This window comes from Brugia malayi (assembly GCF_000002995.4).
Source record: "Brugia malayi strain FR3 genome assembly, contig: Bm_v4_Chr2_contig_001, whole genome shotgun sequence".
Classification (NCBI taxonomy): Eukaryota; Metazoa; Nematoda; class Chromadorea; order Rhabditida; family Onchocercidae; genus Brugia; species Brugia malayi.
This window is the reverse complement of record NW_025062476.1, coordinates 10,061,410-10,075,654: the sequence shown is the minus strand read 5'-3', so window position 1 is coordinate 10,075,654 and position 14,245 is coordinate 10,061,410. Positions and strand designations below refer to the sequence as shown.

The window sequence follows — 14,245 nt, the reverse complement described above, 5'->3', positions numbered from 1 at the left end:
CTTTTCTTCCATCGCTACTGTTTTTCTTTCTCTGTGATATGGAAAACTTGAAAGAAATTCGACTTTTTTTTTTGAACTTGTATTTATTTTGCTTTCTAGGCGTTAAAATTAACTATTTCTCAATTTTTCATCTTTTTTAAAATGACATCATTTCCTCATGTAAATGTATTTGTGACCACATATTGCCAAAATTTAATTTAATCATATCATTCTCATTTCTTTTAGTATTTATAATTTAGTGTATGAATGAGTATTTTGTATATGCCATTTTTATTACCTGCAAAAGATAAAATTTGCGTCTTTTTGAATGAAAAAAAAGTGTCGTAAACTAACATATGAAATTTGTACGAATTCAAAGTATTTGTAAAGTAAACGTAAGAAAATTATTGGTGTCCAAGTAAAACTTTTCATTTATGAAGCAAGAAAAATGATAGAATATAAGATGAACAAATGTCAAAAGAAGGAAAAATTACCAGTATATCGAAATTGCTGCTTCAAATTAATGATAAGTGCTTCAGAGTTCAAAATTCAAAGGTCACAATAATTTTCTTTAGAGTAGTAAAAGATAGATTGATCGATGAGGAGGAAAGATTTTATATACTAATTGCATCATTAACTGTGGCAGAAAATATTTCACATTCACCATCAATTTCCAAAGTTCTAATATCATCTGGTGAGCCACGATGCGCAAATGTCGTGAAGCGAATACCGTTGAAGAAAATCTGGAAACTGTATCTTTCATTGACAATCGTTATATCGGCACTGAAATGATGGAAAACATTTATTTATTTGTTGACTAAGTTTTTAAATTCCTCTTAAATCGCTTATAGAATTATCTGATGAAGTTAAAAATGTACAGCATCTGATAGGAAGTTAAATTAATGATATAAAAGGTAAATTTTTTACTACTTCATGAATTCATAGTTTCTCTGTTTTGGACGATTAATTTCAACAATCTGAGATGTGCTACATCAAATGACTAAGAAGTCGTTTGTGGCAGGTAAATCTCGAAATGATGATGATGATAAATGAAAAAGTTTAAGCATTTAAGAAGAAATAAAGTGCGACATTTCATCTTTGACAATCGGTATCACTCCCTCTCGCTCTTCTCGTCCCCAATCATTATTCTGCATCGCATTCCGTACCACGGTACCCTCGTTAAATCGTACAGATATTTGTAGTGCATGTTGTCGATTACTGTTGTATAAATTGATATTAAATCGTTTACCTAAATTCGGAATTTATTCTTTGTTCATTCTATTAACTTATGATATGTTAATTAGCATAGATGCTTACCAGTACTATCATTATATCGATTCATCCGAATAATTTTGATAAGTAAAATGTTTGGTCCTGCTAGTTTACGCTTTGTTATCAAATAGACATTGTTTTAAAACTAAAATTTCGAGTTTTCATTCTGTCATATTAAAGGTTATCTTCTGTTCATCTACATGAGACGCAACTTTTTAATACTTCCATTGTATAATTTAATTTAATTTGGTAAGTAATTGGAAAGACCAGTTAATAAAAGATTAAAAAATTCATTATGAAATGAATTACTGTTGTTCTTACCAGTTGGTAGTAACGAAATATCCAGTCGTTTTCCTGGGACAACTTCGGCGATCGCCATGTACGGTATCGGAAATATTCGTCCACCGTAATGAAATAATGAAAGATTGATCAAATCACCACTAATCGATACATGATCTACCTGAATAATATCTATTTTGCAAATATATTGAACAAAGGAGGAGACTGATTTTTCAATTTCTTTGCTTTAAACTTTAAAATAGTCTATAAATTCATGCTCTGATTGTATTTATAGTTCTATTTGACATAAGCGCCAACTAGACAGAAGAATTCCTTTATATGTTTATATGATTTTTGTAGATGAAACATTTGATTGGTTAGGAAATGTGAATCGGTGAAAGATAAATTTTTCAGAAATTAAGTTCACTTGTGATATTTAATTACTTGGAAGAAAATATCGAGAGAGAAAAAATTTACTTACTTACCCCATCTAGTGGTGCCCGCTGTTCGAATGTACCCGCGTCCATGCGATTCGCAAATATCTATATAACAATTGATAAAATAAACTACCACTTCTGTATGCTTTTAATAAACTTATTAGCTTCAGATAAAAAAAAAACCTTACGATATACACTGGAATGATATTATTTCATTGGATTATGCAATAATAATGACAAAGGTTTACCGCGGTGCCGAAAAATTCTTGGCCTTTCGTTCAGAGCTATGTTTGCTTCCAAAGCAAAACAGTCGCAAAGTTTTAACTTATTTTTTCGTAAAATGAGAGAAAAAAAAAAAAGCTGATATAATAAGAGAGTAGCAGTTATCTGTTGAGAACGGTACCATATTGGGACACACACAATTTATGAGTTGTAGAAAAATTCATTTAAATTTCTTGAAATGAATGTGAATTAGGTACCATACTTGATATTTATTATTGATAATGCGAATTCGAATATCCATTTCCGTATTTGGCTTAAAAAGATTTTTTAATCGTTGCTCTTTACTGCCCCAAACGTTGTTCATGTATGAATTGTAGACCATTTTTCCTGAAATCAAATTGTTAGGAAATAAAACTGCACAGTATGAAATGATGCAAAACAACTAAAATGTTATAATAAGAAAGTATAAAGTTACCTTCATCAAACCGGATACTGAGGTGCAACGGTAGATCAACATTTGCACCTGCGCCTTTATGGAAATTGATATCAATTCTGAAATGTATTTGTAAACTAATTTGCTTCACTTTATAAATTCATATTTGTTTTTTTCGGTTAAGAAGAACACCTGAAGAATATTTGCAACGAATGGGTCATTTCTCAAAGATTGCTAAATTTATGGTACAATGAAAGACAACTTGCAAAGACATATTTTAATTTTCTAATTCTCTTTTCAGATGAACGAAAAGATTCGTAATTTTTAGGAAGTAATCAGAATTATAGTTTAAAATACGTTTGATAAACTATCTTTAACTGAAATTTACTTTCTTCTGTCCTACTCATATACAAAATTCATTACTTTTGAAAATAAATGCAAAAATTTTTGGGAACTTTTTAGAAGATAAGCTAAAATTTGAATAATTATTCCATACCTTTTGGCATCGGATTTTATCATACCAACTCCATGAATGGTCTGTCCTTCTTGGAATGGTTGACTAATTCGAGTTTTAAATGGTATCATCTACAGTTGGTAATTATTTTATTAAAGGTAATATAACATTGTAAAATCTATCGATAACAAATCCAATCACAGCTTTACTTCATCATCACTTATTAATTACCTATGATTAAAGGTACATATTTATGCGAAGAAATTGCCTCCTATAAATAAACATATAAATAAACATGAGAGAAGCATTTTCTTCACTTTCCCCAAGCTTAATTTTCGCTAAATTTAAGCTTTATAGTTTAGAATGTATTAGTTTAGAATTTTTAATTCACTAGGAAAATAATATTGAATCTACTGATGGCATTATTTTCTCAAACACTGCATTTTACTTTATTTAATTTTTGAATTAGAAATGGAACTATTGGTTCAGCTAGATTCGAGCACAAATATATGCAACGAAGAGTATGTTCAGGCTGAATTCATACAATTCAAAATATCAAACTCACATAGTGTCTTTCACCAACGAATTTCTTATAGGTCGCTTCCTTCGGTTGCCTTCCATCATCTTCACTTAAGCTTATCTCAAGCAGCGTCAATCCAACAAATACTAACACTAAATACATATTTATATTTGCTGCCACAACAAAATTTAATATTCTGTGTTCATTGATGACAATAAAGTATAAACAAAAAATATTAAAGGATACCCACTTGTCACCTAAACACTTTGATTCAAAACATTAGATGGAACATCTTGCGAATAACACTTCTGTGATGATAACAGTAAGATTTCAATTAGAGGTGGTTGACAACTTTGTCATTCCATTTTTATTATTATTATTACATTTAAGTATAAATTAGTTCCGTCTACTCTTCACAGAGATATTTCAGTTAATAGATGTAATTCCAAAATTGTTTCATTTACTGGAGAATGCGAGAAAAGAGGAATGAACAGGAAGACAAAGTAAGCTTTAGTTATTTCATTTAAAAATTTTCATATTTGTTGTGAAATTCAACACATTGATCTTTTCCTCATATTTTAGTTATTAAAATTCTTAAGTTTGAAAAATGTGGAAATGATAAAAAGAAAAGCATAACTGAGTGATATAATCACTTCTCTTTTTTCTGATATCAAATATAAAAGTATTAAACAAGAAGAATTTAACTCGTATCAATTAGGCATTGTTGATCCAATTTCTGCGAATTAAAAAAAAAAAAAAAAAAAAAAAGAAAAGAACAACTAACCTTGAAATAAATTCTTCATTGTTAGTCTGAAAAAAAATTTTTTTAAATTTGCAGAAGAAACACAATTCAGTTTAAAAAATTAACAACTTTAATATCATTTAAATGATGTATGGAAAGTGGAAGACATTTTATGATTATAATTACAATTATGACCATTATGATCCTAATATTTTCTATTTGTAAAATATAATCTAAATTTAAAGAAATAAAAAATTCTCAAAAAACTCAATCTTATGGTATATTTATTTTATGATAAACTAGAAGAATTGATCCATCCAGGTGATTTGCTATTCGTTGAAACTAAATATATAACACTTTGTATGATTAATTAAATGCAACATATATTTCTCAAAGTAATATATAAATAAATGTATTAGCAAGAAAAGCAAAAGAAAATAATTAGATCAATGGAGAATGACTTGCTAAGTTGCAAAGGCATATTTTGTGAGTTTGTTACTTTGGTAAGCTTTAAAGCATATCGAATTTGAAGCAATTAATTAAGCATAAAAGCCATATGTTGTGTGTGTGGTTGCTGTGTACCAATTCTCATCTTTAAAACTGAAAAGATTAACCGATTTCCTTCCCGCAAACTTTGTTATTTATTGTTGTTTGCTCAAACTTTTCCAATTTTTCAAACTCAAGGGCAAATATCAGCTTAACTTCAAACTACTAAAATTATAACCTACTAATTAAGCAAGTGACAATGACCAGTTACAATGACATCCTTTTATAATTCAATTATCTAAATAGCTTATTCATTTAAACGTTACAAAAGTAAGATAAAGATTTTCGGACTTTTATAAATGAATTATGTATAAAATAATTGATCAAAAACATTTGAGAAAGTGCTATGTTTTCTAATAAATTTCAAATTTTATATTGGAGCTTTTTTATATTTTTTGAATATATTGAAACTTTTCGAATTCTTCAAACTCAAGGGCTTTTTATATTTCTTAAATATTTTGCAGTGCTTTTTGAAATTATTTTTTCACATTCAGTGGCGTTTTTTGCAGAAGAAATTTCAACCATTCGAAGGCAAACCGAATTTTTAATTTTTTGTTGCAAAACAGTAACAATCCAAAATTCTCAAAAAAAAAAAACCTGCTGAGGTCGATTTACCACCCAGAAGTCTTCCCTTTGGACATCAATCATCATACTTCCATATTTTTGCACATGCAAAAATATGTATATTTGAAGTGATAATGATATAAATAGTAAATAAGAACAAATGTATTTTGGGTTGCTTTTATCTACCGCTTGTTGCTATCGTGCGGGCAGTTAATGATGAGTTTGCCCGGAAGGAGAAGACGAGTTCATGAAGATAACGATGCTAACAATGAAAGCGATTCAAGTGATAAGAATGATAAGGTAATGGACATTACTTTCAATAATGTTTCCTTGATCAATGAAGTAATCAGTTATTGCGAATCATTCTTTCCACCAATTTTTTGTTCCTTGCAATCAGCTAGCAAAAATCTTATCAAACATTGCAACAGTGTTACATGTAATTCTCAAAGATCTGGGTATAAAAGTAACCTATTTTTGTGAATTTCGAGTTGTTCAGCAAAATCAGCAAAATGATGACCTTGAAAAGTTCACTGAACTATTTTATTCAGTTTCTGCAAAATCACCTAAGCAAAGTGATTATTTTATTTCTTCATAACAAGAATTAACTTCATTACATTTTACCTGTCCATATAGGCAATCATCCACCTGTACAAACGAGATTCATACCATACCTATCTATCTATGTCACAATAAAATACAATATGGCAAAAGAAAATTTCCCAGAAAACGAAATATGAAACTGAAGACAAAGTTAAATGGTCTGATGAGCTACACAATATGTGCTTATTTACTTAACAATTTATTCATAAGAATATTTATACGTCTAACTTTACGTTTTACTGGTATTTTTCTTGCTTTTCAGTATTTTCATCTGTTCGGCAACATTCCTGATTTTACTGTATGTGAGTTAATATAAAATGAGTTAGCACATAAACTTTAATCTACGTCATCTTAAATAAGTTATGAACGGACGTCTGCCATTCCTTCGAAATACCGCGCAAGATGTCTGCCATAAGGTATTTGCATTTCTCCTCAGTGACAAATAATTTGTTCATTACGTGATGACAACACGATTCTTGTCAACATAGTACGTGACGAAAGCACGTGCGTGACCTGCCACCCGCGTACGCGTACGCCTGTGTGGGTCTCTCTATTGTATGTGTGTGTGTGTGGATAAAGAGATAGAAAGAGAGTGTGCTGGTCAATGAGGACGAGAGCGCCCGTTGGTCATAACTACTCTGCCGGATGCCTCAAGACACATGTCTGCCCCTCCTCATCTCAGCATTCTCTCTGCCAGCACTCTCGCACACTGCCCCCTCCCTATTGCATGGCACACACTGCGCCCAAAGAGGCATCCCTTATAAGCACAGTGACTGTTTTGACGTCTTGCACTCATGCTCTCCTACCATATTTATTGATGGCGGAACACGCTGCACGTTGTGACATGTCACGTGTGTCCCGTGTGTCGCGTGATGGCCACTTTAAATTAACTGTTCATTTAAATTATTTGATTTCTTTGAGAAAATAATGAAAGTAACTCCTTTCCACTTCATTCGCTCTCTCTGTCGTTCGAGTCGCAAATTTCCATTGAGACATAGCATCAGCTTCTCGTCTTACTAATAGCTAATTCTCATCTTATCTATCATTTCTTGGCACCCAGATATGTAAGATCACTTCTTTCCGTCCCGAGATTTCCCTGAAAATTGTGAGAGTTTTTGTCTTTCCTGAATATGGTTCACGTTCTTTCCTGAATATGATTCACGTTCTTTCCTGTTTTATTTCTGTGAATGAAGTGAATGTGACCTGCAGTACAGGTAGCATGATGTGATGTCTTGTAAATCCTAGAATGAACTGATTTTGTGTTTGGTCTAACATTTACTTTATCCATCCGTTATTAATCCTTTAGCATTATTTTGAATTTTTTTGCTCGCAAAAATACTGAGAATAATTGATTGGCATGATTTCTCGTTCTTGATCTCATAGCAATTGTTAGTGAGAACAGAAGGTTTTTGAAGTATTACTTCATTCTCACGCATATGTTTTGTTCAAATAAGCAATAGTATGTGTTGTACGTATACACTGCACGGAAATTTAACTTGAGCATGCGTATCATACGTGATGAAGTTGTTAATAACATTATTTGTATATTAATAAATTTTGTTGCTATTTAATAATAATATCACGTATCAGTAGACTAGTTTGGGAGATTTATCACGTTGGATTTTTGCCATCTCGATGTTATGATTTTTTTACTAAACAGAAGTAAAATTCGCAACAAAATTTTTTTTTTCAGTTTGAAAGAAGTATGTCTCGTCCACACGTATTCTTCGATATTACCATTGGCGGAGATCCATCTGGTCGTATCGTTATGGAGGTGAATTGCTTTCTCTTTTTTATTTTTTGCTAGAAGTTAAAATTCTTGTCTTGGTTGTCGAATATCCAAGGAGAGAACCTTTCCAAAAATTAATCCTTTCAGTTGACATGGTAACAGGTGACAGATTTTAGAGGATACTAAGCTGCTTGACAGATGGAAACAATGTAGTATGATCGTTGTTTGTAAGACCATATTTCTCGAAACTCTTATTCTGGTCTTCTTCTAAATTTTGTGTGAGTTTTATTATAGTTTTGGTAATAGTAATGCTAATGGCGTAGGAATAACAATACCATATTAATTATGATTGTGACTTTGAAGAGTGATTATAGATAAATTATATTAGGTCTAATATTTTTCCAGTTGTTCAGCGATGTAGTGCCGAAAACAGCAGAAAATTTCCGTGCATTATGCACGGGTGAAGAAGGCTATGGTATATTGGGAAAGGTTCTTTATTACAAAGGTTCGAAATTCCATCGAGTCATCCCAAATTTCATGTGCCAGGTTTGCTCTGTTTTGTCAGTTCAGTCAATGTATGCTGTTATTTAAAATTTGAAATCTTATTGCAAATTTCGGTATTGTAAACTTTGCTTATATTCAATTTAAATGAACCATGAACAAGTTGATCTAAATAAGTTATTTGCTTATTTAACATATGTTCTCATATGGTTATTTCATAACGGAATTCACTAAGTGATGCAATAGAGAGTGACATAAGTAAGGTTTTAGAGCGTTATCATTAGCTCTCTTACCACGATAGAATTCTTCCCAGTGAAAGATTGCAACAGAGCTTTGAGGAATATAGTATAGTGAGTTACTATCGTTTGTGTTATTAGCTATTCTCTCAAATTAAATATTGTAACATAAAAACGAACAAGTGAATGATTTGCAATTCAAAAGTTGATATGAACTTCTGCCATTCAGGGTGGTGATTTCATACGCGGAAATGGTACAGGAGGTGAATCTATTTATGGTTTAACGTTTGAAGATGAAAACTTCAAAGAGAAGCACACTGGACCTGGCGTGCTATCCATGGTAAGCGCGTACGACAACAATATAGGTTCTTTTTGAGTTAATCTCGCGCTATGAGCGCATTGCCGATTTTAGTTTGTTAAACAATATAATTATTTGAAGTGCCGAAAATCAGTTCATATTTCAGCTTTCAAGTACATAAACGAATAAAATTCTTAGTATAAGATTGTTAACTGAAGAAAAGCAGGTAATATAGCAGGTAATGCAAGTGTGCAAGAAAGTGTAATAGCTCAGTGTTAGGGTTGTGCGAAACACAGATAATGGTGCCGTAGTTCTACTCCTTCCACTTAGTGCTTGCATTTCTCGTCCAATTTATAAAGCGAGCGATGATGATTTGGCTGTGGTATTGAAAAGTAATGAAAAAATTGTCTTAGACATGGAATGCTGCTGAGTTCGCTTACCTCGAAGTTCCTAGTTCACCAGGTATGTCTGTGCTTGATTTCCCGTACGAGGCGGGGAAAGAGATTTGATGATGCAAGTTTTCTAACTGTTCACAATTGATTTTCATTATTGTCTTCAGTAGTTATTACCGAAGGGATTTTAAGCTTTTAAATTCATTAGGCAAATGCTGGTCCAGATACGAATGGATCTCAGTTCTTCTTATGCACTGTGAAGACGGACTGGTTGGATGGTAAGCATGTTGTATTCGGCCGAGTTATCGAAGGAATGGATGTCGTACGGAAGATTGAAGCAGTGGTAAATTTGTTGTAAATTTTAATGGATTTTAGTGGAATAACACACGTGAAGAAGGGATAATGATTAACTTTATCAAGATTACATTATTCTCTATATTTTGATCTGTTGACTCACATGCTATTTTGCAGGGTTCACAAAGCGGTAAGACATCGAAGGATGTAGTAATTGCAGATTGTGGACAATTGTAGAATGTCAAACATTAATTAATAACTCCAGAAGAAGTCTTCATTCTTTGTTGTTTATTCTCTGGATTAATTTCTCCCTCTTTGTTTCTCTCGCGATGAATATTTCGACATTTTACAAAAAAAAAAAAAAAAAAAATATTTCTGCTTTAGTTGAAGGCACATTTAAATCAATCGAATCATAATATATAATATTGCTTAGTGCATCGTAATTTTGTTACTTCATAAAAATTTATTTCATTAACAAAGTAGAAAGGTTAGCCCAAGACAATGAAATCACTTGATAATAAAATCGAAGTTGTTATATTCCAGCTGTCTGGAATGCTTCCAAGCTAACTCGAACCAGTTTTACCTAATGATTATATGCACTAACGAGAACTGTCACATTCATTTTCTACTACAATTAGTAACTATTTTATCTTTTTATTCCAGCCCAATTTTCTTGTCTTTTAGACGATAAAATGTATAAGCCCGAGTTATTGTTTGTAACTATCATGCCATATTGTTGTTTATTCCTTGAAAAGTTATTTAAAAATTTGCGTAATTTGTTTTGACAATTCATTTTGCAAACAGGAGTGAAAATCTGTTCATTCGACAAAGAACACTGATCGAAAGGGTTTTGGGTGTGTTACGATTAAGCAAGGATATTCAAGAAAAAACATGTACCAGTATGGTTTTTCACTTTAGGTTACATGAAATTCATTCATCGCACAGCCTCATAGTTTATGTTCTATAATGAAAGTTCTGGCTGCTCTTGTGGAGAAATGTGAAGGTGAATGCCTGGTGGGCAGTTGTGCTGTGGGTTGCAATTAAATTGGTTCGTCGATGGTGAATGGGTATCAGCAATTTTTATGCTTGACATCGACATGACACTCTTCTCATATTCAGGTGAAGTAAAGATGGAGTTCTGGCCGATTTGCTTCTGAATCGGGGACGTTTAAAATAAGCACAAGTGGAGAATTCTTGAATCTGAAGTATGATAAGATTTTCATGCGAATTAGATATGTTCATTGTATGACTGGGTTGGTCGAGAAATGGTGAATTTAATTTCTTGAAATAGGTTTAAATTTTAAAAATCAACTCTGTGTAACTATGCAACATTACTGTACGACACAACCTTCCATTTCCAATCTCCTCTTCAGTAATAGTTCTATATAATAATGACCTATGAACAGTTAAGAAAGAGATCAAACAGAGTTAGAAAATTAAAGTGTGAAAGGAAATTTTCATTACATATCACTATTGTTACTGTTTTATCGTTTTATCCATGCTTTCGAAATTTCTGGAATAAAACTTTTTTGGAATTGCAATACTTTTTAGTAAATAAGAACTCATTTGTAGCATTTTTTTTCTGATTATTGAAAATTTGAGTATTTTTAATGTCGGTGGAAATGTAGTTCTTGTTTATTGAAACGAAAATGAAATGATCTCATGCGCTAACTCATATTGTCCCACAGAAATGTCAGATTCTTTCATACTGATAAAGGAAGGAATGATTCAAGTCAAGTTACTCAGCAATTGCTATCCTTAAAATTGTGTCGGTCCCTCACAAATGAGAAATTCATCATTGGCAGTACACTGAGTAATCATCCTTATCGTATACCAATTCGCTAAACAAAAAAAAGAGGAAAAATTTCACAGACACAAACGCGCAGGCGCACATAGACAGAGGACAGGATGTATGGACAGGAACACATACACACACACATGTACATACACATGCATACACATACACATACACATACAGACACAGTACCGTTGGGGTGTTGGAAGGAGTGTACTTAAAGGAACGGGTTGGGTTGTTGAATGCCTTAGTAATGGAAGTGGGATGGATGATTCATCGATTTGTGTTCCAATATGAAATGATACTGAAGAATAGTATTCAAGTATGTGCTAGTTCGATCTGCCCGTTAAAAGGGATGATTCATCGTCAGGGTGATAAAATTTTCCGAATAAATGATCGTTTTTGTTTGTTGAAGTTTTTTTCTTTTACCATAACATAACTAGCATCTGTTCCGCTACAATTGCTGGCTAATGAATGAATTATCCATTTTGCTTCCCATTCATTCCTTTTCTTTATAACATCTGAACTATTTCAAGTTTAATTAATAAATTATGAAATAAACAAAAGAAATGATAAGCATTCCTTTTTCGCTCATAGAGTTGAAAAAAGATTTTCCATCATTCAGATTGTAGTAGTGTCATTTCATTTGAATGCTTTCTTGTCTAATAATCTCAGAAGAACTAAATTTTTCTATTAAAATTTGTTAGCTTTTCATTACTGTTCTTTTTTTCTTTCCTAGTTGTAATTCTGTCATTACCAATGATTGTTCAATGAAGTAAATTCCATTTTCTTTTAAGCTTATTGTTGGTATGTTAGGTACACAGTATTTTGTGGTATGGAATTGTCTACCAGTACAATCATCGGTATAATTACAATCACAACTGCGTTGAAATGAAGAAAATAAAGGTGACAAAATAATCGATTGCTATTTTCTCCTTGCTCATCTTCTATTCTCATCTAATTTCACTTTTAAATTTCAACTTTGAATTTTTCCCCTCCTATCAGCAATGACTTCATCAACTTTTCAATGCTTAAAGGATTGTTGTTAGTCTTGTCAATTGTTGATCATTGGTCTCAAATAGTCTTGTCCAGGCTTTTCAAATCTTGATGTTTATTGCATATGAAGTGAGTTAATTATCATTATTGATAGTTCAGTAAGATATTTTTTATTTTTATAGGTAAATGTGTAATTGATCTTACTTGACATAAGAAATTGTTGTTGACCTTGAGATTACCGACATTCCTCCAATACTTTTATCATTATTGTACAGCTAAGACTTATCAGAAGACTCATTTTTCATTCGTCACACTCTTTTGTTTGTAAATATTTTAATTGAGCAATGAAATCCTGGAATATAGCATATCACCAAGGTCATCTAAGCATTATATTTGGTATTTAGAAGTCTGAAAGTTGAAAGAAAAGATATAAATCTGGAAATTGTATAATTTTCAGTAAACGATTTTCAGTGAATCATTCCAAATTTTCCCACACATATTCATCTGTACGTTATTTCGAAATCATTTAGCGCTTTCTAAACTTGTCCAACTATCGTGATCTAGATATAATTTGATTTCTTCAGCTAATTAATTGTTTATGTTATTCTCGATATTCTGCTGCTGCTGCTCTAATTTCTATTATTTCACTAGATTGGCATGTTTGCGATAGAGAAGTTTTAAAATAAGAGATGAGAAGCATTCGTGACACTAAATATCTCTGTTCAACCAAATTCGATTGGTCGTTCCGAGTACTCTCGAAGGGAAGCTTGTTGTCTTGTACAGGGAATGAATATGCAAGAATAGATGTTCTTTCTGCAAGAATGATAGATTCACGTTTGTTTACGACATCCTAACGTTTCGCTGTTGAACTATTGTGTGTTTACATTTGGATTAGCGAACAAGGCGGCTCCTCAAAGGCGCATATTTCTCTTTAAATAGGCAATGATAAAATCGAACATCGGGAAGAAACGATTGTTAAATTATCGTACCGCAATCTTTCGATCAGTGAAGAATCGCTCTATTGACTGATCTAAATACAAACACACCTCTATTCAATAGTGAAACGTTTATTGTTGATATTCTCGAAATTTGAGCCAAATTTTGGAGAGTAAATAACTAAGGTATGAATCTTCTCTTAATTGTTGTTTTAATTACTTGCAATATATTTGTTTTCTCATATCACTTTAATACCAGTCGTCTTGCACTGACAATGAAGCAGCATTAGGATTAGTGTAACTTGACTAAAGGAATATTCGAAAGATAGATGATTTCATGAGTGATTGTGTTGAATTTGTAAAACTTGCAATCTAAGATGGGAATCAGTTTCTTTCTCGTTATTCTTTAAATTTTATCAATTTTACTCATCGCATCACCACATTCCATAACTATCTAACAAGTAAAATTCTTCATTCAATTAAATCATAACAACTGATAAATATTAAAAGGAGATGGAAGATGTATTGCATCCTTGTCTCTGGGATATCTGCTTTGTTCTATTGCTCAATACAGGAAAAGTTGCAGTGGAAATGGATCGATATCCTGCTGCTACTTTTAAGCTTTTTTGATGTGTGAAATAACGGGTTATTATTGTGAGACATTGGCAGAATTGGCGGTTTTTCCGGTCATTTGGTAATTTTTTCCTTTTCACGTAGTGACGCGTACGTATAACGCAGCTTTGGTAGCTTTATATTGTCATCGATCGAAGTGGTTTGCAGATTTCATCTATTTAATTTTAATCGATCATTGCTTTCATGGTATGTACTTGAAACATTTTTTGCAAAATTTTCCTTGTCCTATTTTAAAGCCGAGACATGGGAAGCATGTGTTGTGAATATGACTGGGACTGTTTTTCTAATCTTGACGATGGCGGCAATGGTATTGATGATAATAACGCTAATGTATTAAGGGCGGTCTACACTGTCTTATCTTGAAATCGATGACCAATACGCTTTGCTT

At 32.1% G+C, this 14,245-nt stretch overlaps 2 protein-coding genes across 3 annotated transcripts; one reads left to right on the top strand and one right to left on the bottom strand.

Moving 5' to 3' along the window:
• Positions 1-550: 550 nt before the first annotated feature.
• On the bottom strand, positions 551-4,399 carry Bma-lec-5 (Galactoside-binding lectin family protein; the record flags this gene model as incomplete). 2 transcript variants are annotated; one of them, XM_043079123.1, is made up of 9 exons in its annotated part: positions 551-722; positions 1,069-1,228; positions 1,573-1,711; positions 2,016-2,072; positions 2,452-2,576; positions 2,665-2,741; positions 3,119-3,207; positions 3,642-3,748; positions 4,381-4,399. In XM_043079123.1, 9 exons carry the CDS (start codon positions 4,397-4,399, stop codon positions 551-553), a joined length of 945 nt encoding a protein of 314 aa, XP_042935057.1. The 2 variants fall into 2 exon arrangements, with proteins under 2 accessions (XP_042935057.1, XP_001900810.2); XM_001900775.2 differs by having other exon boundaries at positions 594-762.
• A 3,354-nt stretch (positions 4,400-7,753) lies between these two features.
• Positions 7,754-9,735, top strand: Bm9806 (cyclophilin-type peptidyl-prolyl cis-trans isomerase-3, Bmcyp-3, putative; the record flags this gene model as incomplete). The annotated part of the gene is made up of 5 exons (XM_001900776.2): positions 7,754-7,822; positions 8,183-8,323; positions 8,744-8,854; positions 9,413-9,547; positions 9,676-9,735. 5 exons carry the CDS (start codon positions 7,754-7,756, stop codon positions 9,733-9,735), a joined length of 516 nt encoding a protein of 171 aa, XP_001900811.1.
• Between the last annotated feature and the right edge of the window lie 4,510 nt (positions 9,736-14,245).